The sequence below is a fragment of the Acanthisitta chloris genome, unplaced genomic scaffold, assembly GCF_000695815.1.
Source record: "Acanthisitta chloris isolate BGI_N310 unplaced genomic scaffold, ASM69581v1 scaffold6201, whole genome shotgun sequence".
NCBI lineage: Eukaryota > Metazoa > Chordata > Aves > Passeriformes > Acanthisittidae > Acanthisitta > Acanthisitta chloris.
This window is the reverse complement of record NW_008655395.1, coordinates 31,202-57,093: the sequence shown is the minus strand read 5'-3', so window position 1 is coordinate 57,093 and position 25,892 is coordinate 31,202. Positions and strand designations below refer to the sequence as shown.

At 38.1% G+C, this 25,892-nt stretch overlaps 1 protein-coding gene across 1 annotated transcript in view; it reads left to right on the top strand.

Moving 5' to 3' along the window:
• Positions 1 to 25,892, top strand: part of LOC103810945 (cysteine-rich motor neuron 1 protein-like) — a gene marked incomplete at both ends in the record, with an annotated part of 127,715 nt that overhangs the window by 70,881 nt on the left and 30,942 nt on the right. The window contains 2 exons of the mRNA XM_009083877.1: positions 16,501 to 16,743; positions 25,348 to 25,468. Coding sequence (XP_009082125.1) covers positions 16,501 to 16,743; positions 25,348 to 25,468 — 364 coding nt within the window. The remainder of the gene's footprint in view (positions 1 to 16,500; positions 16,744 to 25,347; positions 25,469 to 25,892) is intronic.

The following is a 25,892-nucleotide window of genomic DNA, read 5'->3' as shown; positions in this document are numbered from 1 at the left end:
TGTAGAAGCCAACGATGAGATGGAAAACCTACCTTAAAACGTTTTCCTAATAACGAAAAGGCCACACTGGGGCAATATGTTACTAATCGTAGAGATTTTTATCCTCGTAAGAGCTCGAGCAGGGAAGCGGTGTTCTGTGTCAGGCAGGGCAGTGGTTCCCTGTGTGCGAGGCTGCGGTGCAGCACGGTCAGCAGTGTGCCCTGGCGGTGGCAGTGCCCAGCTGCAGCCCTGGCTGCCCGAGCGGGGCCAGGCAGCAACCTGCACAGGAGAAACTGCACCTGCAGCAGTGTGCCCAGCCTTGGAATGTGAGAAGGGTGCTTGGGTAGGATCTGCAGGCAGGAGATGTTTTGTTCAGTCCCAAAGTAGAAGGGACTTTGTTGCTGTCATCAGCAGTTGGTTAAAGGGAAGATGCAGCTAGGTGCTGCAGCAAGGGGCACAGTGGAAAGATGAGAAGCGTCCGACACCAGCTGCAGCAAGGAACATAGCAGTTAGATGGTGGGATGTGCTTTGTGAGGGTGATCAAACAGATGGGCAAGCTTCCCAGAGAGGAAGGGGAATTGCCATCCTCAGAGTTGTCTGAACTCACCTGGACCTGAGCAGCTAGCTGACTAGCACTAGCCTTGGCTGGAGTAGAGATGGGACCAGATGACCTCAAGATGTCCATTTGGAGTGGAATTACTCTGCAATTGGTAGACTTAGAAAGGAGTGATTCTCACCAAAAGTAGTGGAGGGTCTCAGACTTGCTTTGAGAGTTCTGAAATTACTTGCCTTGGGGAAAATGCCCAGAAATTTTACTTAAAAACACTTAACATTCTTGAGAGAAGTTCTAGGCTGTTAGGGCTTTCTATAAGACATTAATATTTTACCTACTTCTTACTCTGCAATTGGTTTGGCTGTTGTCTATATCTATATTTTCTTTCCTGGGATCCTTTTGAGACAGCTTGAAAATTTACTCCATAGAGCTCACTCTGCTGGTACAGTGGTTGGGCTCTTCTACCTGATCATTGAAGCTGCTCTCTTCTGAAATAATTGTTTAGGAACTGAAGTGTGTTTTCTTCCATTCTTGTTTTGGTTCAATCAGAATAATATGCTTCTAGCAAACTGTGTAACTGGGTTGATTTGAAGAATAAAAATGTATACTTCATACTTTGATTTAGTATAAGTTTTGACTACCAAAAACTGGGTAAACTGAAGTTTCTTTGCAAAGCACCAATTTACAACTACTTACCAGTGACTGATTAGGGAATATGCATTTGATAGTACTTTGTGTTACTTTCTGGTTCTGGTCAAGGGTGAATACTCTGATGCGATTTTTCCATTGAAGAAAAGCTTGTCTATTTTTTTATGCTTGAATATTCAGAATTTTTAGCAGCTGTATAGTGTTCTCAGATATATACTAAGAAGTTGGGGGTTTTATTATTGTAGTGGCATGGCTTGGGTTTTTCTTTGTAGCACCTAGGAGCCTTGTTTAAAAAAAGGATTGTATGTTGCACACGAAATCATTTGTACAAAGCGTAATATCACACACAGAACAAGGTCCCTTGTGCTAATGAAGCAATTGTGTTGATAAAAAGAATCATGGAATGGGAAGTGAAACAACCAAATAGCTTGTCTGGGTTACTGGATCTAGGAATAGAAACTCAGTCCAGCTAAATGCAGTGCTAAATTTTGATCCTAGGCATTCTGAATTTTCTGTCTATTGGAGCATCCTTTCTATACATTTGGTGTCTCTTGTTGTAGCTGCTTAGTTATATAAGGTTCTCTGTTCCTTTGATATGTTTTTGTTCATTTTATTTACTTCTTTTTTTACTTTAAATTTTTTGGGAGGTTAAGGGTGGGGTTTTTGTTTGTTGTTTTGTTTTGTTGGGGGATGATTTTTGGTTTGTTTTTTTTTTAGTCAGTGCTTGAGTACTTCTGAGTCCTTGATTACTAAGTCAAGCACCTAAGGCAATTTATGTTAACTGAAGATTTGCTCTTAAATCTTGCTACACAAATAATTCATTTCTAAAGATAATATTTCCAGATTTCTTAAACTGTGCATTTACAGGTTATTTAAGCTTTTCCAGTTTTATATGTGATCTAAGTTTTGCTTGTTTGGCAATATAATAGAAATTATGTCTGAACATGACATTTGCTCAGGTTAATTTCTTATCTTTTTTTGTAAATTCTTCTTCTGAAATAGTGCTTAAATATATTTCAATGTCTCAAAAATCTACAAGATGTTTTAAGGAAGAGGTATGAAATGAGAGGTTAGCATGTTAAAGGTGATATTTAAAATCCTGCTTTATAGGACATCAGGTGGGTTAAGTGTAAGGTTAGGATCAGTACTGCGAGTTAAGAATGTGAGAGATTTATTAAACTTGCTAGCTTTGTTTCTTTTTAAGCATTCATGTAAGCCATTAATGGGTCACAGTGTGTGACCCATTAGAGTAAAATTTCCAGCTGTTTTCTGTTGTATTTCAATTACTCTTTCCTTTTATGTTGAGGAGGTTCTGAAGACCTGCTTCAGAAGGCATGCAGGTGGCAGAATTGACATCTTTGCATCCTATTTTACCATTATTGATGTATCAGTATTCCATCATATTATCTTTTCTGCTTGCTTGCATTCCTGAGACTTCTGATAAATCTTAGTAAGTCTTGATCCAGCTTTTCATGAACGGAAGTATTTATTGTGTTGACAAAGTGCATTCATTGCATAGATTGGAAGCAAGATTAGAATTGTTTGATTGTGGGCAGTAATACTCAGTGGTATGTTATGCACCTTATACTTTGTGTTGAAAAAAATGTGTGCATTTTGAATTGTGCTAATGAAAAGTCTCCTCTAAAACTTACTTCATTAATACTGCCTTCATTAACAATTAGCACCTACAACTGCTTTAACTAAAGCTCTGGTTTTGAGTATAGAGAGCCATTTTTGGGTCTTTCTCATTTACTTCTGTTGCTGCTGGTTTACTGTGAGGAGTGCTGTTCACTGAAGTGTACTGTGGAGGAGATACCTTAAATGACATGTGAGATACCTCATCATGTAATGCTAGATTTTATTACCTCTGGTGTATTTTCCCAGCCAGAGAAGGGAAAACAGTGAAATTTCTGCTTTGAGTTGTACAAGCATTGGTGTCCATTGTATTTGATAAGGCTATTTGTTAGCTTTTGCTTTCTGCTGTGATCTTGTTGAATGTCAGTAGGCTTTCCTGGTTAGCACTGCTCAGGCTTTGCTGACTTTTGCAGTGCCAGTTCTCAGCTTGGCAGGAAGGAGTAAGTTCTCAACCTTTCAATTTCTTAAATGTATTCTGTGAGCTTATATGATCAGTGCAGTATCATGGTCATAAGGATCATTTCATCATTTGAGACAGAATTTCCTAGTGTTTGCTGGTAACCTCATCTCTTTTCTTACTCTATTTTCATCAGTCTGGTCCAAGCAGCAGAATTATTTAGCTCACAACAGCTCTCAATTAAAATTCTGGTCTTGCTGCTCATGTTGCCTCCCAGAGTGCGTTTGTGCGGTAGGATCACTGTCATCATGTCATAAGTGTGTACAGAGGGAGTCCCTTCCTCAGGGCACTTGGTAGTTATTGTTCAAAACTACGTTTATCATCTTCCTACTTGTAGAGTTTTTCCAGGTTTAATTAGGAATCTGTCCTCAGCAAATGCGTCGTTGGTGGTGCTCCACCATTTTGAAGGTGCTAATATCAGTTTTGTGGATTAGATCTCATCTTTATGGTTGCCCAGTTTATTAATCAGCCAGTATGCCTTGTCTCTGATCACTGAACCATGTAATTTGTAAACTAACATGTTTACTGCAAACTTTTATACGTAGCATTTATGTACATTGATTGTGTCCCATTCCTGAGCTGTGCACTGTACTGAGTTTGATCTAAAAACGGTTTTGGGGGTGAGTGAATCCCAAACCTATGCATGGGGTGCCATCATGGGAATCTTACTGGAAATAATACTAATTTGCTTCATTTCATTTGTGAAGTACAAGTGTTTCTGCAGTTTCCTGGCAGTAACTTCAGTCACTATGCATTATGTTCCACAAAGGTATGTAACCTGTATTTTAGTGCTTGTAAATTAAATCTGCATCGGGGCCTTAGCCAAACTGCCCAAAGAAATTAGGCTAATTTAGAACTTCTGCATCTGAACTTTGTAGTTTGTTCTTTTCCTAGTTGTGTCATGGAAGTTGGTATGCAAAATGCCACAAATGCACTTTTCTTTAGTTTTTAAGAGCAAATAATATTTTGTATTAAGGTAGATTGTTATGCAAACCAAGTACGTCGCTGTGCATTGTACTACTGGAGATGTACAGTAAGAAAGACAGCTTAGAAAAGATGTGCAGTAAATAGTTTTAGGGGTTGTCTTTAAAGAGGACATAAGCAGTAAGTGGACAACTGAAAAGGAAAGGTCAATGAAGAAAGATCAAGAAAAGCAGAGGGTAAAGAATCAGAAAAAAAGCATCTGAGCCAGAGAAATTTGTGATACTCTGATAGTTATGTTTTTTTAAAAAATAATCCAAACAATACACTTGGGGAAAAACAGATTACCATACTTGCAGTCATCTAGATCATTCCCGTTTAAGCTGCTCTTGGAAACAAACTTTCCAGCTAGTTTTAATACACAAGTGTATGTTTCAAATGAGATCAGAAACTGAATCTAATTAAAGAACATTGCAGCCAACAACATGCTGAAATTGAGAGATTAATTTTATATATTTGGCATAGAATCGCTGGTCTTTTTCCAGACTCGCTGTCTTTTGTTTGTAATAAAAGGTGTTGGCATTCATCCAGCTTGAAACAGAGGGGTCCAAGTTTAATGACTACTGCAGTCAGCAAAATACTTGTACTAGTGTTAACAGAAGCTCAGTGCTGTGTAAACTCTGCCTTTCTGCTTTTTTGTAGTTTTGACATTTAATACCCTCTGTGGGATGTTGCAACTTTAAGGTAGAATAAGTGATGCTGCAAGAGAGGGGCGATACCTAGTAGCATTTCATGTATGATGGGCATGAAGCTTAATTGATATCATTGAATATTTTATTTATGCTCTTGCACAGTCCTTTGCAGGCACCTGTTCAGTGACTGTTTGAGGAATAAAGACTGGATATTGCATCTTTCTTAGTTTGTATTAAAAGTAACCTGCCTTCTTACATTGAATTTTGTGTGGCAGTATTGCAGAGTGCAAGAACTTGTTTGCCCTTCCCATACTGTGGTCTTTAGTCTGTTTGAGGACTGGTTCTGAATACACGTGTGCATATATTGCACACACACCACCCTCCAAATGTGTAGCTATTTCTGGTTTGGATACTGCTGTGGTTTGGAAGCAGGACAAGTAAGATGATTCTCAAATTTCCAGTTGTCTGTTTATTTTTCTCATCAGTACTCAAAAACTTTTGTGCAAGCAGTAGGGCAGCTGTCTTCTCAAGATTAAAGTGTCTAGATCTTAGCCTAAAATTAAAATTTCTTATAGTTCCTTTTGTCTTTTGATGTTGTTTTTTCCCAATAGATATTTTGGTGGGTTTTTTGTCTTGTGTGAATGATAATTATGAAAAAGCAGAAAGCCATCCCAACTAGCCCTGCAAACAGGTATCGCAAGCAGGAATTTGGAATTCAACAGAATTTATTGTGTGATGTTTAAATGCTTTCTTTAATTTTCTTTTTCCTAGCACACATGTTCTTTGGAGTCAAGAAAGCCTATTTCCTGTTATATTTACTTATTCCATATTTTACATGGCATATGAGAAATTGCCTCCAGTATAAGAACCAGAGTGGTTTAGCTTCCTTTACAGCCCAGTCTTCTGATATGCAGCTTATTTCTGAATTCTGCATCTGAACTGTCAGATAGGGCATTTTATTAGGTTGGTCTTTGGAGAAATTATAATCTTTTGTGTGGAATATCCACCATCTCTGTGTTCAGTGAAATGTTCTTAATTAGAGCTTTAAGTGTCATTTCTCTGGAAAAATAAATTTGGTCAAAACCCATATCTACTTTTGTGGAGGACTGAGCTGTTTAGTAGATTCCTTCATGTTGACAACTATTTCTGCAATTGGAAATGTTGTTCAGAGTTTGTAGAATCTCTCCACTGCAAGGCACTGAGAATTTTTGCATAAGAATTTGTTATGTCAGTATAGATTTCCCCTAAAATTATAATGACCCCTTTTGCTTTGCTGTCATATTTCTTATAGGTAAAGGATTTTTATGTTGCCCTAAGTAGTGCATAGAAATTTTGTTCAATAATGCTGCAGGTTTGGTGTCTGATGAGTTGCAAAGTAACAGTTAGTTGTTGGTATTAAAATTCATTCTAGGGAGACAAATTTAACAGAAATGTTAATATTAAAAAAATAGATTTTTAAAATAAAGAATTCAGGAAGATCTCTGTCTATATGGAAAATCTTGTATGATAGTAATGTGTTCAAATGCTAAATTTAGAAAGGTTATTTTGATAAACTTCTGAAGAAACTGATGCAGAGAAGTCAAGAGATGAACCATAGCAGCTGGACTGTGAAAATATCTCGAAACACTTGGACATTGGCCTTCACCATTGGAAGTAGTCACTTTCTGTTGGCCTGAAAGAAGGAAATTATGCTTCTTTTTGTAGTTTCTGACAAGTGTAGTATCTTAGGTTAGTAAAGAGAAGAACAAAATCTTGAACAGGGTTGGTTTTCCTGATGTGATGCCTCTTAAGTGTTTTTGTGAAAGCATTTTAAAAATGTGTGGTTAAGCTGCTAACAAGTATACAGAGGTTAAGCCAGTAAGAAACAGACAGAGGTTCTTTGAAAATAAAGGAAAACTAGTTTGAATAACGGAGTTTACATGCCAGAAGTATCTTAAGGCCTTCAAGTCCTTGTTTAACTGAGTGTGGGCTTGGCTTTTTGGGTATTGGTGCAGTTTTTTTAACAATAGCAAAGACCAGAGAGAACTAGAAGAAAACACCTGTCTTAAACTTATTTTTGTTAACAAAACACTGAGGGCCAGACAGGAGTTGATTCAATTTCATTAACAACAATAAAATTAGGTCCCTTTGTATATCAGACTCCTTATTTCTAAGCTAATGTATACAACTCAGATGCTTTTTTAAATCTAGCTCTAGAAAACTAATTGCCCTTCTTGCTGTTCTATCTCGATTGCTAAGTTCATATATATGTGAATTCTTATTCTGTGTAAAACAACATATTTATTTTGATTGTAGTTTGGATTTGTTGCAAATGCTAGTGTTTTCTGGGTCCTCATTATGCTTAGGTTTTCAGACTTTGATTAGGAAGCAAACAGTAATTTGAGAGTACTACTATGGGTGTGATTATGTGGTAGAGCATGTTATTTGGTACTCCTTAAATCCTGAGCTACCTCTAGAGGTGTTCATCCTTTGTGAGGTGTAAGGTATGTCCTCAAATTCAAATTCCTTTATCCCTGTCACATCAAGGTGTCTGTTGCAGTACCTGTCCTTCAATGTTCTCCAGATACCAGCTAGCTTATATTGTTTTCTTAAGCTATATGAAGCAGAATTGTTCCAAATATTTGTGTTTTATCATCATTTTGTTTCTCATTCAGCATTACCTTTGGTTTGCAGCTGAGTACATTGTTGTGATATCGAATACTTTATGCTTTTGGTTAATTTATTGATGGTGTGCAGTTTTGTAAGTCATTGAAGTGTATGCAGTTTGTACCGGTTATAAATTTAGTGTTCTCACTTAATGGCTTAATTCCAAAATGATTTGGCATTCTTTAAAGTCTTGGTTCTGTAGTTGAGACCACCTCATTACAGTTTACATACTTTCTTTCTTTGGAAATTTCAGTTAGTTTGCCAATATAAAGACTGAGCAATAGTAGGAGTAGTACCATTCATCCAGCATAATAGGCTCTCTTATATAACAAAATCACAATGTACAATGCTATTCCAGTCATGACAGTATTGAAAACAATTTTTAATTTTTTTTTTTTTACATTAGAGGCAACCCAGCTGTAAATCTGACTACAGGTAGCTAGCTGTCTGCTCATCTCCCTAACTTCTGAAGGCTTTTCACTACTGAAGTTTAAAGGTTCTCTATTGCTATTGAAAGTAGTGCAGTTAGCAATAGAAATGGATCCTATCCTTGGGATGCTCTGTCTTCCCCTGTCTGCTGTGCAGTGGGCTGAGCTCATGTCCTTTGTGTACCATTCTGTCAACTAATGTTACTCATTATTGATTCGGTTTAACTTGTTGGTGTCAAGCTACTAATTTATATTAAAAAATTCTAATATGTAACCTTTGAAAGCAGTTTTGAATTAAATGGAGGAAAAGTAAAACTACCTTTGAGTTTTCAAACCCTGACTGTTTCAAAGCCTAACAAATGCAACTAATACCACAAACATTACTGGTTTTGTTGAACTTGAATTTGCATTTAGATGTAGGTATCTGACAGATCCTCATGGAGTCTGTTAACTCTTTCTTTGGAAAACAGCAGTTTGGGGTCAGGCTTGTTTGCAATTCTGGTGTGGATTTTTTGGTTTTGAATTACCACCTTTGTTTTTAATACATATTTTTTTGTATAGGAAAAGAAAATAATTCAGGAAATGAAATTATAAAGTTGTAATAGCTTTGCTATCCAAAGGGGATTATTGCCTTTCTTGGATCTGGCTGTCTTCAGTGGTGTAACCCTAGATTCTGATTATTTGGTACTCAAAATGGAAAGTCTTTGGTACATCCATAGTGAATACCATGTTACAACGATGTATACCAGCCAGTGCATATTTTGTAACGCTGGTAGCTATGGCTGTCTTTTTGTGTGTGACTTTTTTTAACCCAAGTTAGTTGCAGGGTGTTGTTATTATATTACAAGAAAATTAGGCTATAATGGGGGTGAAACAGGTTGCCCCACTGTGTAGTCCATAAAGTCGAGAGTGCAAGGATGCTGGTAAGTGTAGCAATATTCATTTAGAAAACAGAATGGATTTTAAATAAAGTTCAGTTTTAGGTAAAAGGTCAGGCTCTAGTTCCTTTTTTTATTTGTAGCAGTTCATCCGTATACAGTACTGTGCATATTGTATGTATAAGGTAATCTCATTTTTTAATCTACTATAACTGCCCTTTTGATTCTTGAAAATCCTTCTGGGTATTTTGCATTCCAGTATCGATCCCTGTCTGTCTGACTGCTTCAGCTGGGTAATCATTTTTCTTGTTTATCCCTAATCCTTTTAATATTTCCTTCCTGCCACTGTATAACAGTACAGTATGCCTATTGTTTGGAATGTATTTCAGTGACAACTGTAAGACTGTACAGTAAAAGTGACTATATTTTAGCCTAGATTTCACAGAAATGGTTTGCAGTAAAACAAAAGTGCAAAGCTGAACAACACGTGTCTTCAAAGCATATAGGCCAACCGTAGTGCAGTGCTTTGCTTAGTCATACAAAATGTTCATTTTTATGACCCATAATTCTATTTTGAACTGCTTTGAAAAATGAAATATGAATTGCTGCTTCAGAATTCTGCTTATTCTGCATTATTTGTAGGGACCTAGCAGAAAAAAAAAGTATTCCCTCTATCTCTGTGTATGTATATATATGTTTATGCATATCCATATGTGTACGTAGTAAGAATTTGGTTCTAAAGAAGCAGCTGTAGAACAGTTTAAATCTCTCAATGGAAGCATTTGGACCCAAGTCTCTGATAGTTCCCTTCAGCCTTCTCCTCAGATGAAAACATTCTGTCCTCGTTTCTATGGTGACTGAGTAACAGCATCACATGAAGTCTTGACAAAATGATAAAAATCCCTCCCTGAAATGTTTCCCAAGAAGCATGGATCTGTTCCATTTCACCTGAAGAATGAGAAAATCCTCCCACCGTCGTCAGGGCTTTTCTTCTCTATTTCTCCCACACTACATTATACCTTAAGATCTTTTCACTGTGCTAGCCAATGCTTTAACTGCTCTGCTTTTCTCGTTAAGTAAGGTTGGCATGTACTTTCTCTGCGTGTCAAAGCAGTGCATGCAAATATAATGAACAAAAAGAATTTGATACAAAAGTGAAAGCAAAGTGTTTAATTTTTCTTCAGGAGCCATTTGTATTTCCGTACTACTTTGGTATTATCAAAGATTTGCGGGGGGAGGAGGTGTATGTGTGTGTGTTTGGTTCAGTTTTGTTGCTGCTCTATTTTAACAAAACAAACCCCAAATCCCCAAGATCTAGACTTTCTATGTTCGTTGACTGTCTTAATAAAAATGTATCTAACTAGTACCCAGTTTGAGTACTGCGTAAACCTTTCAGGAGGGTACAGAAGATGCCTTCTCTCAGAGAAAGTGTTGGTTGCAATGTGAAGACTTTAGTAACTTGCCATTATACCTCTATTTCCCCATAATAACTTTGTGCAGTCATGGGAAGCTTAATTTTTAAAATACCTAGTAGCTTTTGATAGGGAAAACTTTTTGAAAGTTCTGGCTTTATGGATGTTGCTTTGTGACACACTTTCTAAAGTTAATGGAAAGAAAAAAAAGGCAAACCTATATCTTGATTTCTTCTTACTATTCTGTCTTTTGAAGATTGTTCTCCTCCCCTCATGTGCTTTATAAGAAATATACTGTGGTTGCAATGAAAGGTCAATTTGTATGTTGTTATACCTTGACTTCGAGATACTCAACCTTCCTGTGCATTTCTGAGATGAAAATGAGAAATGTTTTTGACGCATCCTGACTTTTTATGTGAATGATCCCTGTTTTAATATTGAAGGGCACAGTACATTATAACTTACCAGCTATTATTTTTCAGTTATGCAGTGTAACTTAGATGATTCAGTTATTCTTGTTAATTGTAGTGTGGTGTTGGTCTTGTGCTCATTGACAGAAGGTTCTTTTTGCAGGCTGTTTGCAAAGTAACAGCATGGAAGCCTGAGCCTTCAGGCCTACAGAAAGTATAGTTTGCCTTGGAATACAAAACTGGTACCAGTAGTAATTTATACCTAAAAACAGCACTGTCATTGGTAAACTGGAGAAGTTTATATTAAGTGATCTGTAGAGCTGCCTTTTAGAGTAGGGATTAAGTTTTTTTCCAAGGACAGCAGTCTCATTTGGAATTCATCAAAATGTCAGTTTTCCTGTTTGGATTGTGTTCAGTTTATTAAAAATGTTGTATTTCCAGATATATTTCTGAATTTCTCAAGAAAATTGTCTGTCTCAGAATAGATAGTTTGTAAAGGCTTGATTGATCCAGACTCTTCCTTCATCTATGTACAGATTCTTTGTTGGCTCAGGCTGCTGAGATTTGAGGGTAACCAGAATGCTTCCAGCTTCTGTGGTGTTTGATGAAAGGCTATAAAGAGAATGTGTCCCACAGAGAAACCTCATCAGAAAACTAACTGATACTTTCTATTCTTTGTGTAGCCATTTGAAATGCTGCTTTTTTTGAACATAAAGGCAGTGTTGGCAGCCAGCTAAGTTTTTCTTAGTGGGTTGGAGGTTATTAGTTAAGATTTTTATGAGAAGCTTGATGGATGCATTCTTGACAAGTGATTGTTCTCTTTGTTAATGGTTTCATTTTTTAAAAAAAGAGGAGTCTAAAATGTGACAAAGTTATGTATGGTTGTTTTCCATTTCCTCGACTTCAGTAAGGCTTTTGACACTGTCTCTCACAGAATCCTCATAGGCAAAACTCAGTATTTTGTGGACTTGGATGAGTGAACAGTGAGGTGGATTGAGAACTGGCTGAATGGAAGATCCCAGAGGATTGTATCAGTGACACAAGGTCTAGTTGGAGACCTGTTGCTGGTAGTGTCCACCAATGTTTAATATTGATCCCACTGTTGTTTAACTTACGCATCAGTGAATTGGATAAAGGACTAGATGCCTCTTCAGCAAGGTCACTGGTGACACAAATGTGGGAGCAGTTGCCAGTACCTGGAAGGGGTGTGCAGCCCTCCAGGAGGACCTTGAGAGGATGGAGAGATGGGCAGAGAGGAACCTTCTGAAATTCAACAAAGGCAAATGCAGGGTCTGGCACCTGGGGAAGAACAAGTCTCCACCAGTACAGACTGGGAGCCAACCTGCTGGAAAGCAGCTCTGTCGAGAAGGGCCTTGGAGTCCTAGTGAACAACAGGCTGTCTATAAGCCAACAGTGTGCCCTTGTGGCCAAGAGGCCAATGATATCCTGCATTTCCCCCAGACCGAGGGAGATGGCCCTCTCCCTCTACTTAGCCCTGGCGAGGCTGTGTCTGGAGTGCTGTGTCCAGTTCTGAGCTCCCCAGTACAGACTGGGAGCCAACCTGCTGGAAAGCAGCTCTGTCGAGAAGGGCCTTGGAGTCCTAGTGAACAACAGGCTGTCTATAAGCCAACAGTGTGCCCTTGTGGCCAAGAGGCCAATGATATCCTGCATTTCCCCCAGACCGAGGGAGATGGCCCTCTCCCTCTACTTAGCCCTGGCGAGGCTGTGTCTGGAGTGCTGTGTCCAGTTCTGAGCTCCTCAGTACAAGGGAGACATGGAACTCCTGGAGCAGGTCCAGCAGAGGGCAACAAAGATGATTAGGGGACTGGGGGATCTATCATATGAGGGTAGGCTGAGAGCTGGGTTTGTTCAGTCTCAAGAAGGGACAAATGAGAGGAGATCTCATCAGTGTTTCCAAGTATCTGAAAGGAGGCTCTCAAGAGGATGGAGCCAGGCTCTGCTTAGTGGTGTGGATCAATAGGGCAAGAGACAATGAGCAGAAACTGATGTGCATAAAAATCTATCTGAATATGAGGGAGAACTTCCTGTGCAGGTGACAGCACTGGAACAGATTGCCCAAAGAGGTATTGCACAGTGCTGTGCAATGTGCTCTAGGATGACCCTATTTGAGCAGGGACTGACCATGGTCCCTTCCAACCTTAGCCATTCTGGGATTCTGTGATTAACTCTCTGAATCTGTGAAAATCAAGTAGCAAAAGTGTATACAACTCCTCACTTCTTTAAATTAATTGGTGAGTTGTATAAGCAATTTCTTGCCTTTCTACAACAGTGGACTTACTAAATGAGACCTATCGGCTGCTTCAAGGGTAGAGGTAGAATTCATTTTATAAAAATGAATTGTAATTATTGTGGCAAGCATCCTGAGTGCAACCTCTTAGTTGCAAAATCAGACATCTGCTCTAACAGTTTTACTGTCCTTACGTACAGTTAGAGTTGTATGAAACTGTACTTGTGAAGGGATCTGCAGTATGGATGAGCAGAATGTGACACATGTATCTTCATGCTGTGTAATCTGTGTGTTAAAATGCCTCATTTTCCAGGAATATATGTATGTTTGCTGTACTAATTTATTTTTTAGCTGTCTTTCATCAAAAGTCTAAGTTTTCAGGGTCGATACATTGCTTTGAAAAAATGAAGTTCTCCTGTTCCAGGGCACACATCGTATTTGTTTGTATTCTATTAATTATCAAAATAAAGGTAATAAAAGGGAGTTTAAGTCCTGATGCCTTGTTTGACTTTGAGGATGTTGGTTAGGAAGATCCTGATTTGTGTAATAGACAGTAGCTTGAAACATCGAGGAGACAGGTCAGTGCTTCATGGTGTGTGTGTCTATTTGACAGAGAGGCATTAGGCTACTGTTGTAAATCCACTTTGGTCTATTGAGAACTTGTTTGAAAATAGTCTGTTTGGTGTATAAAAGGGATAAAGTAGCAGAAATACTTCACAGTTGTTTTTTGTGAAATGCACCTTAGCATTATCCTGCCTTTCTGTCTTTTGAGGCTGTTGGTGTATTTTAATTGTTCTGTTCTTGCATCTTTTCTTATGTCTTCCTTTTATAAGGGCTAGAACTGTTTGTTAATAAAGGAAAAAAAGCTATTAAAGGATTCTTCTTGTTTGATGAAATCTTAAATAGCTGTGTGTAATGGAATTAAGTCAGGAATCCTGCTAAAGCAGTGACATTTATGGCTGTATTAATGTCTGTAATTTATTTTGAGAACAGATTAAATTTTGATGCCTTCTTCAAATGAACTAATGAAAAAGTAAACAAGTTTAGTGTAATGAATCCCTGTGGGTAGAGAAGGTTTTGCCATTTGCTGAGATAACAAGAAGAAAAATCTTGAAACTTTTCTGAATGGTTGCTTAAAAGTAATGTATTTTACTCAAGCTTGGTATCAAAATGAGGAGCCTTCATCAGCTTTTATTGAACTGCAGTAAAATACAACTCCCACCTCTTATATTGCAGTGAGTTCTGGGCTCAGGATGCAGTTATGCTAGTATGATGCTAGCTGATTAAAGGTTTAACTAACATCTAGTAATGCTGCACCTGGAGCTGTTGAATTTTTGTTTTAGATAAAGATTATTTTCAAAAGTGTGAAGTAGGGACTCTACAAGAAAAGACTTTGTATATTGCTGATCACCTATCATTTTACCCAGTAGCTCCTTTCTATAATGGGAAATGACATCTAAATCAAGAACCGAATCATGACATGGTCTGCAGAAAGTTTCTTTACCTGCCTTTGGCTCTGCTGTGGGCTGGGAAGCTGAAGGATAGTTGCTTGTTGGCTGATCCAGCTTGGGTTAATATATTTGACATTCCCATTACTCAGTTGCATTTTTATACTGGGAAGGGAATGTTTCAATATGTACATATTTTGAGATGTAAGTTGGAAGCACAATATTTGCATGAGTATTCGTAGGGAGTTATTAGTAGGGTTTTCTTTGTTTATTTTTCAAAACTATGATGTACGAAAATAACAGTGATACTGAATTAAGAAGAAACCCTTTAGTTTGGCTTCTAAATATCTGCTGGTGTTATGTTACCTGGTATTAAACATAACCAGCACCTTGCAAATACATGTTTAACTTTCAACCATTTCCTCTGAAAGTGATGCTGGTTTTGAGTTCTATTGCATTCTGTTGCTGTTAACTACATTGAACACAGTACTCTAACATGGAAAAGACTATTGAAGATAATAACTGTGAAACACTGAGTGAACAGTTCAAGTAAAAATACTTGTCATGGTTCTCTATTTTATATGTCTCTTCTGTTGTTTGTGATGCATCTTACATTTGATAGTGACATATCCTTGTTTTCATATTTTTGCTAGGTGATCTTACCAACTCCCACAGTTGACTTTGCACTGATCTTCAAAACAGATATATCTAGAGTCCTGAGTAGTCTGAATACCAACAGCGTTTCTAACAAACCTTGCCTTTCTGAAAGTCTGTCAAATTGGTCAAACACAGTTTTTGTTGTATTTGACCAATTGTATAGATACATGTATGTATGTAAATGCAGCCAAGTAAAAAATAGTAGGCAAACTTTTTAAAATATGTGTAATACAAAGTCTTTTCACGAGAGAGACTGCATGAGGATGGGATTATTGGTTAGTCATAGAAATCAGAAGACCTTTGGATGCATAATGCTAGAGCAGATAAAGTGAATAGCGTGAATTTCAGCGTCTGTTATGAGTACAAGTGGTCTATCAAGAGTCTATCCAAGGGCTGCTACTGCAGCAGTTCTATCACTTCTCTGTGCATGTTGAACAACATGCAGTGAAAACATATTTTAAAAGCTGTCAAACCTTTTATTGTATCCATAAACTAAACACTATCGATAAAATACTGAAACTAGTATATAATCTATTATTTATACAACTTACTGCAGTGAACCTTTGTAACCAGTAATGTTCAGTCTGAACAATGTGTTTAATAAAGCAGATAAGAACCTAAACATAAGAGTAGGTTTAAAAAAACCCCATTGGTTTTACAAACATTATTTAAAATTCTAGGCGAAGAACATATCTAATCAAGGCTGTTTTAAAGATCAGTGGAAATAGTGGGATTTTTAACTGTAAGAAAAGAGTTATGATGCTATGTAGTAGCATATTTAAGTCAGTAATCTTAGTTGCTTGTAAGAAAAAATATAAAGTGCTTGTACATGAAGGAATCATAGAATATCCTGAGTTGGAAGGGGTCCATGACGGTCATTGTCAAACTTCATCATCACTCTAGTCAAACCTCTTCTGTTTTAGGATTCAGGCTTATGACGTATGTGGGAACATCACTTGTAATGTGAACACTGGGAGTCTGTACAGAAAAATCCTTTTCTCCTGATGTATAGACACTCCAACTATGTTAGCTGTTGAACTTTTAACCAGCTTTTTAATATGTGAAAGCTCAGTTCAGGTGAATAAATCAGTCAATTAAAATCAGTTGCTCATAATGAAAAGTCTTGGGAAACTGAAGGTATAAGTGTGAACATCAGGGCTGACACGATATGACAAGTTGTTTCTTAATGCCTTGGCAACATGTTTAGCTTCACAGCTCTTCTTGAGGCTGTGTGTGTTCAGCAGTCACTCACATTGCACAAACTAGAATTTTTGTAAGATATTTAATAAGACACCTGCTGTCTTGAAAATACCTAGTTTTTCAGGCATATTCCATAATTTTTGCTAATCAGTTCAGCAGTAGCAGTTTCTTTTTTATTGTTTTGTGGGGGAGGGATAAGAAAGAGAGCTTTATCTGAGTTCATTTTTGCAGCTTCAGTACGGTGTTCTACTGACACATGTGGCATGCTGATGTTTGTCTCCCTTTCAGAAGAGAAACCTGATTGCTCCAAGGCCCGCTGTGAAGTCCAGTTTTCACCTCGCTGTCCAGAAGATTCCATCTTGATTGAAGGCTATGCTCCTCCTGGTGAATGCTGTCCACTGCCGAGCCGTTGCGTGTGTAATCCTGCAGGCTGCTTGAGGAAGGTTTGCCAACCTGGCTATTTGAATATATTGGTTTCTAAGGCATCTGGAAAGCCAGGGGAGTGCTGCGATCTCTATGAATGCAAACCAGGTAAAAGTCAACATAATTTTTTTTCCCTGTCTGAAAAGCACAATAATCTGTAAATTGCATCTAATGAAGCCTATATAGCCTATAAATTCTTGTGATTCTTCTCTAAAATTAAAATTATGTGGGCAAAAGCCATTAAAAATAAAGATACAAATTATGATGATAAATTCTACTTTTTTCTTTAGTCATTAATTTAAACTGAGCAGCAAAGGAAAAGTCACCAAGTAAGAATGTTGTGTTTCTGTGAATATACTTTATATCCTGGTAGGATTATACAAATGTTTTTCATAGCAGGGATACATTGTGCATGGACAAGAAATTATTATTTCTGTTTTAAGATTTCTTTAGGTTATCAAATGATAACAAAGTCTGGAGAGCAAAAGGATTATGGAGGAGCATATTGAAAAACTTTGCAACATCTTCAGTCTTTATCTATCTTCCATTTCATGAGAACACGAATCACCCTTTATTGTGACTTATTATTCCAATTGAAGTGGAAGAGACAATTCACTCTTTGATCCAGGCCTTTGTAAAGATAAATAATAAAAACAGTAGGCATATAAAATGGTATAATCCAAAACCTTGTATGGAGATAGGTTCAAGTATGCTTAAACTATGCCTTTTCTATTCTTGTTTAACATTTTCTTACATCTTCCACAGAAGATTGCACAGTCTTTGTATATTCCAGTGCTTCTCCTGGTGTTTTTTGTAATATCTGATGCAAATCTGACCATGTGGAAGTTTAAGCAAACTTTTTTGTTTCCTGTCCTGAGTAGTGGTGAATAAGTCTTTACTATAATTTTTGTCATTTTTGACAGTCTTGGGCTTCTTTCATCTAGAATTAGCTAATTTCTTATGACATATCTTCTTTGGACTCCACCCTTGTTATGTTTCCCTTCTACTTGTTTGGGTTTTTTTCATTTTATCCATGTGTCTTTAAAATGTGGTATCCAAAAGCAGTCTAATATTTTGGGAGAGTCTTCACCAGCACTAAATACTGCAGAATAATTGATTTCTGTCTTTCATGCAAAATTCTAAATAAGAGCTAACTGTTTTACAAGATTTATTTCTAGCTGGTGAAATGCTGTGGTCCCAGTATCTTTCTGTAGCATGACTGCTACTGAACCACTGTGTTTGTGTATTTGAATTCTTCATATATGTACTTCACTTATGCCTTCAATGAATTTTGTCTTGGTGATTTGGGATTATTTATCTTTTTCAAAATAAATGTTAGCTCTGATGATGTCTTCCCAACTGTTATTTAAATTCTCATCTTGTAGTTTGCAAATAACTCCATCCAGACTTACCTGTGGAGATTACTTCTTGAAGGCTATTTGCACTTGCTAGTATTACAGAATCTTCAAATTGAATATGTTCTTTATCACATTAGTGAATTTATTTAACTGTGTGTATGTTATCTTCTGAAACAGTTTGTATTTTTTGCTGTAGGGGGTTTTATAGGTGAAGGTACATGAAACTGGAGAAATGAAGATAATTAGGAGGGTAGAAAAGCAGAGGCTTTGAAGAAATTGGGGAAGAAAACTAATGAGATTTAATGGAAGTGTAGATCATTGTAAATGGGCGTTAGAAGTTGAGAGGTGTGGTAATAAACCTTATGTCTTCAGAGTTCGACTTGGAATCACAGAATCATCAGCATTAGAGGAGTCTTCTAAGATCATGAAGTCCAACCATTAACCTGCCACTCCACTGTAACCCCTAAACCATATTCTCCAGCACCAGATCCAGATGCCTCTTCAACACTTCCAGGGGTGGTGACTCCACCACCTCCTTGGGCAACCCATTCCAGTGCCTGATCACCCTAACGGTGAAACATTTTTTCCTACCATCTAATTTGAATCCACCCTGTCTCAGTTTATGACCGTTGCCTCCCTTTCTCACTGCAGGCATGGCAGAATAGACCATCCCCTACCTCTCTACAACCTCCTTTCAGTCAGTTGTAGAGAACAATGAGGTCCCCCCTGAGCTGCCTCTTCTTAAGACTAAACAAACCCAACTTCCTCAACCCTTCCTGGTATGACGTGTTCTAGACCTTCACCGAACTCGCTCCAGCACCAGAATGTCCTTTTTCAAGTGAGGGGTCCAAAACTGAGCACAGTACTCGAGGTGTGGCCTCACCAATGCTGAGTACAGGGGGATGATTGCTTCCCTAGTCCTGCTGGCCAGACTGTTAGTGATATAGGCCAAGATGCCATTGGCCTTCCTGGCCACCTGTGCATACTGATGGGTCACGTTGAGTAGACTGTCCACCAGCACTCCCACATCTTTTTTGATGAACAACTGTCAAGCCAGTCTTCCCCCAGCCTGTAGTGCTGCATGGAGTTTTTGTGTCCTAGGTGCAGGACCCAACACTTCTCCTTATTGAGCCTCATGCAGTTGTCCTCAGCTCACTGATCAAGTCAGTCCAGGTCTCTCTGTAGAGCTTTCCTACACTCAGGCAGATCAACACTCCCACTCAACTTAGTGCTGTTTGCAAATTTACTGAGGGGTGCACTCGATCCTCATGTCCAGATCATCAATACAGATATTAAACAGGACTGGCCCCAGTACTGAGCCCTGGGGAACACCACTAGTGTCCAGCCACCAATTGGATTGAGCTATGTTATCCACAGCTCTCTGGGCCTGGCCATCCAACCAGATTTTTACCCATCAGAGAGTCCACCCATCCTATCCATGAGCAGCCAGTTTTTTAACAGTATGCTGTGGGAGACTGTCAAACGCCTTACTGGAATTCAGATAGATCACATCCACAGCCTTTCCTTCATCCACTAAGTGGGTCACTTTGTCATAGGAGATGAGGTTGGCTTGCAGGTCTGTAGTTCCCCAGATCCTCTTTCTGATCCTTCTTATAGATGGGTGTCACACTTGCTAATTTCCAGTTAGCCGGAACTTCTCCAGTTATCCAGAACTGTTGGTAGATGATTGTCAGTGGTTTAGCAAGTCCTTTAGACAGTTCCCTCATTACCCTAGGGTGGATCTCATCAGGACCTATGGATTTGTGAGCATCCAGCTGACATAGCAAGTGATTAACCATCTCCCCCTGGATTACAGAGTTTTCACTCATCTCCCCATCACCAACTTCCAGCTCTAAGAGCTGGATATCCTGAGGACAACCAGTGTTGACATTAAAGACGGAGGCAAAGAAGGCATTAAGTACCTGTGCCTTATCCACGTTCCCTGTCACTGTACTACATTCTGCATTTATCAAGTGATCAACACCCTCCTTGACCCTCCTTTTGCTCCCAGTGTATTTCTAAAAACTTTTTTTGTTGTCCTTGACTTTAATGTCTAAATCAAATTCCTTCTGGGCTTTAGCCCTCCTAATCTTCTCCCTACATGACCTGTCAGCATTGTTGTAGTCTGCCCAACTTTCCTGACCCTCCTTCCAGAGACGATACACTTTTTCTTTTTTTCTCTCCCAAGCTCCAGCCTAAGTTCTTTGTTCCACAAGGCTGGTTTTTTCCCTTGACAACTTGGCTTCCTACACATAGGGACAGTTTCCTCCTGAATGTTTAACAGTTCTTTTTTCAAACACTCCCAACTTTCCTGTGCTGCTTTACCCTTCAGTACTGACTCCCAAGGGACTCCATCAATCACAGTCCTAAACAAGGCAAAGTCTGACTGCCAGAAGTCCAAGCTGGAAGTTCTGCTGCTGGCCCTCAGTACATAATCCACTGTTGAAAACTTCATCATTTCATAGTCACTATGTCCAAGATGTCCACTGACCACCACATCCCTCAGCAGTCCTTTGTTTTCAAACACCAGGTCCAGCAGAGCACCTCCTCTGGTGGGCTGATTTACCCATTGAGTTAGCGAGTTGTCTTCCACAGACTCCAGGAACTTGATAACCTGAAGAACTGTAGGAAAGAAGAGTTGGAGAGGAACTGAACTAGGGGTGCTCTGTTTTGTGTTTTCTCTGGTTTTAATGCTATATTACTAGAGGGGGAAAATGGGATAGTGGACAGGTAGGATGGTGTTCATGCAGAGTTTCTCCTGGGGCTGATGTCACCAGTTTTACTGAGTATGTCAGCAAGTCCATGGAATTTACATATTGAACAGAGAAAAATGTTTTCTATTTCTTGCCACAGCCTAAAAACTTGAGTTCTGTGAGTACTGCTATCAGAACACTCTTCCTGCACCCCTGTGTCTGCCTAAAGAGCCTCAATAGGGGTTTTGCACCATCAAGGGCTTTCTGGTGGAAACAAATTGCCAGAAGCTAGGAGGACTGCTTCCTGTGACAGCAGTGCTGCCTTATGCCAAGATCAAGTGCTTGCGCAATTAAACCATAAATTGTGTTTATTTCTGTTCCTTAAATAAGGTATCACTGCTCTCTAGTTTACTGTGACATTTGAGTTGGGAGCCTTCTGCCGAGAACTGCGTATGCTCAAATGCTGTGATTGGCAACTGAATTACTGAAAGGAAAATAGAAAGTGTTTCTTTAACACTAAACGCTAGAATAAAAATAAAATTTTTCGTTTTGAGAGTCACTTCCTCTCCTGCCTCTTTTGCTTTAGGAATAAAATTAAAGCATTGCTATTCAGTTAAAATGAACAGTGAAGAAACTTAGTAGCTTAGTCTTACTTGTCTGTTTATCTCCAGATTATTTTGTCTTAAATGTTCTTACCTGTTGCTGCATCAAGCATCTTGTCACAATTTTGGTACCTGGCGAGAGCAAGTATATCATGCTTATTGTTTTGCTGCAATTACAAAGCTCAGAGGTGAGATAACACTGGTCTGGTGCCATAAATAACCTCCTTTATTCCTACAAGCTATTCATAGCTGTGCATTCGTGAGCAGTGAATTTATTGAATGTGCATTGATTTTAGTTTTAAGCTGGGAATTACAGTTCTTAAAATGTGTTTCCAAAACCAAATTTTTTTTTTTTCAAAAATAGTTTGAAAGAGCAATCTCAAATGGAGCTGCATAATGTGTTAACAGTCAAAGTACAAATTATCCAAAACAAGATTTGTGGAAGTATTTGCCCCTCATTGACTAAGAAGCTAAACCACTTAGAACAATGGTCTTCTTTAAATCATGTTTGTTTATTTAAAGATTGAGTTAAAATCTAAATTAGAATGTGTTTTGCTGAAGTGGTGTTAGGAACTCTAGCCACCACTTGTGAATAAAGCAAGCTAAATAGTTTTCTTTGGCAGTTGTCCAACAGATATTTGTTGTACCATTATTGATAACTTTTGTTGTTGTATATAGTGCAATGGGAGTGTCATCTTTTAGTTTCTGACATCCTTGGGAAAGCATTGGGAAATGTCTGTCATGCTAGATGTAACCCATGTTGAAAAGACCACTTATTTGTCATTCTCCTAGCAGTCTTTCTGGCACAGCTTTCATTCACTCACCTCCAGCATTGCCTGAAAATGACTCTTTTTTTTTTTTCTGGTACCGAATATTGGTTTAAACATAGTTGTAAAGAAAATATAATAATAGTTTGGCTTACTACTTTGGGGAATTCTGTACAGTCAGGTCTTGATGGAAACTCCAAGATCAGCAGCAAAATTTAGTGGGTAGTGTGTAATGATGCACAGGGAAGTAACTTGTGCTCCACCCTGGTACAGCTTCAGCATTGAAAATCAGATCTACAACTTTTACAGTCGTGCACTAAGCTCAAGAGTCAGCAAAATCAAGTTTTTATACATAGCTGAAATAGAATTCCATCATAATTTTTATTTCCTGTTGATTGCAGGAATAGTGCATGCATTGTCTTACTGGATGCTTTGTTAGAAGCGGATGTTGAGAAAAATTGAGATATGAGTGGGAAAGGACTGGAGGAAGTGAGTGAGGAAGAATTACAGATTCCTTTCTAATGGAGCTTTAGAAATGGCTTTGAATTGGACAAACTTAAAAGTTTGGTGGTGAGGGAGAGGAAAAAAAAGATCAGAAAATATAGGAGTCTATGTTGGAAATACTTAGGATAGGGGAGCTAGAGGAGTGATTCAGTGATACAGGGCATTGAAAGTCCAGGAATACCATCTGTTCTGGTTGTATGTAATATGTTCTGAAGTGTTAAGGAATGTAAAAAGGATGATGCCTTGTCATGGAGAGATACGTTCGTGCTTCCTTTTTACTTCTTCCAGAACAGAAAGTGTAATTACTATTACCACGTGTAGTTGTGTTGCATTATTCATGAGGAACCAGCTGAAATGCATCTGAACTGAAAGGATATTATGTGATACGACTTAGCGGTGCCTTCTAGAGTCTTAGCTGTGCTGAGCCACTGTGTTGCATTAGAGATGCAGATACTGGCTTGCTGCTGGACCATTTAGATGCATAGGTAGTTACTTAGATTGTGTATATTGTATTAGTTGAAAAGCCACCATAATATGTCAGGGTGAAAATTAATATGCTGGGTTAACATATTCTACTACAAAGTTATTTTCACCTAGGTATTAGTGGTTTCATGATCAGAGACCTTGACTTTTGTAGCCTACAAAGGAGGTATCACATCACTGCAGATATGTCAGGGTCTGCAACTGTGGCAGGGTTTGTGCTATGTTCTTGTAGAGAAATTGGTCACTCACAGATGCTACTGTATACAAATTCAGTGCAGGCGAAAGCTCTTGAAGACTTGTAAGCAAAGGTTTATTGGGTGCGTCTTCACTGTTAGGAAATTGTGACATGTTTGAGTTCTTGAAAATACATAGAATAGGCAAAAATAATTTTTATAGCTTTCATTAAAACATATAATAGCTTATAATAAATCTGTTCATCATATGTAAATGTGATAATTACTGGAATCAAAGAAAGATGTGAAAAGAAAGCTGATAGAGCAAATATTTACAGTCTTATTTTTTAGGACAGCAGTGCACATTATCTGGGAGACATCTTTTTGAGCAATGAAGAATCCAATTATAGGCTGTTCTGTAACCTTACAATATTTTCAGTTTATCCAAAAGTTTGTCTCAATACTTTCTCCAGTTTGAGAAACCCGTTTAAATCTGAAAGAGAACAGGAACTTTTTTTCATCTCTTAGCTGTCTTCATCCCTTTGCTGTAAGGAAAGTATGAGAGAGCTTGAGCTGTGCCACCTGAAGAATAGAAGGCTCAGGGGAGATCTCGTCAATGCATATGAATGCCTGAAGGGGGTGTAAAAAAAAGAGCCAGGTTCTTTTCAGTGGTGCCCAGTGATAGGACCAGAGAGGCAAGGGATGCAAACTGAAACACAGGAGGTTTCCTCTGAACATCAGGTGTCACTTTTTTTGTCGTGAGTGTGATGAAGAACTGGCACAGATGGCCCAGAGAGGTATCTCCATTCATGGAGATACTGAAAAGCCACTCAGGCACAGTCCTGAGCAGCCAGGTCTGTGTGGCTGGCTTGGGAGCTTCCAACAGATCCTATCCTACCTCAGCTGTTTCATGATTAATCTAATAATGTAATAATGAAGAAAAAATTGTTTGAATGCTCTTGATTTGGGGTAGGTTTGTAATTTTTATTTAGTTTGTATTTTTTTTTCAATAAAGACTGGGATGCTTTTCAGTGTTGCTGAGCCATTTACTATCACACTGTGCCCACTGGAATGGAGACATGCTGAGTGGATGTAATTCTGAGACTCATGTCTCATTATTACTGATTCAGTTGTTATTGCTGTGTACCACTGAGGATGAAACTTAAATAATGCAGGACAAGAAGAGGGAAAATAGGACTTCTTTGAAGGTTATCAGCCCTTGCAAGAAGTGTGGTCTAGCATTGTCAAACTGCTTTAGTACTTTAGTAAGCAGCTGTAATAGTGTCAATACTGAAGTGAATTTTAGTCAGTAATCAGGGATATTGTACTGTAAAATTTTCAGTCTGATAAAACTCTGTTCATCCTGTTTGCTTAGTTGGAAGGTAACTCATGTCTTAAAGAGGGAATCATGTTTTATTCTGTACTTTCTTAGTATAATTATGATAAGGGATAGCAAATAGGTAATACCTGAGCTGATTTTATTTGTTAACATGGAAAATTTAGGACCAAATAAGATAAATATGTTTCAGCTTTCCGGAGTATGACACATAGGATTAAATGTGTATTCAGACTGATTATTTTGATATTCTGCATTTCTAAGCATTTGTTGCTTTCTAAAAACTGTTGGTCAGTCTTTCTTGTTAAGCAGAATTCTTCATCTCATTAACCCAGAAAGATTGGATAATTTGCATTGCATCTTCAACCCAGACAAGACATTAATCCATACTGTATCTCTGAGGGTTTTTTAATTTCCTGTTTCCCAAGTATTTTACTGTTTCGACATACTTTAATTAGGAAAAAGAAATAAACAATGATTTGTTTACTATTGAAAAAGCGATAGGGAAGATATATTCTCAGTAAGTTAGTATGTTTCTAGTAACTAATATTTTTCACAGGTGGAACGATTGTTTAAGGTTGCCTGTCTAACTTTGCTTCCTGAGTCAGTAATTTGAAAAAGTGAAACTTAAAGAGAAAGGAAATCTTTTTGTAATGTTACCTAGCAAGCATGTAGTCATTAGATAATTTTTCTGACTTAAAAGGCTGATGCATAAGTGGTTGCTTATGAGGAAGTAATTTGCAAAAAGCTTCTAAAGCATGAGTAAAAGGAATTTTCTTTTTCCCTTCCTCCACAGTGTTCAGTGTGGATTGCAGCACAGTCGAATGTCCTCCTGTTCAACAAGTCGTTTGCCCCCTGGATAGCTATGAAACGCAAGTCAGGCTGACAGCTGATGGCTGCTGCACCTTGCCCACAAGGTTGGTGTCTTGATGACTCACTATTTTTAACTTACTTTCCACCATTCATGTACTGTAAATACAGGATAATAATGCATACTTCTGTGGCAATAAATGTTAAGACAGAATAAAAGATATATGAAGTAGGTGAAAGGTATATCAGTCTGGTGGAAATATGGAATCTACCTTTTTGAAGCAGGAAACCAAAATCTTCTCAGTTCAAATACGTGGAGTTGGTTTTTTGCTAAAATTATTTGAGGAATTCATGCCTCTAGATTGACTTTTAGTTAGTTCAATTAACTTTGCTACACTAAATTCATTTTAGACGCTTTTGGAGGTGGTTGATGGTAAGGAATTAAATTATGGAGATGACAGAAGGTATGCTAGAAAAAATCTGATCTAGTTTAAGGAAAAGTAAATATTAGTTTTTTGTATGTGTAAGAAG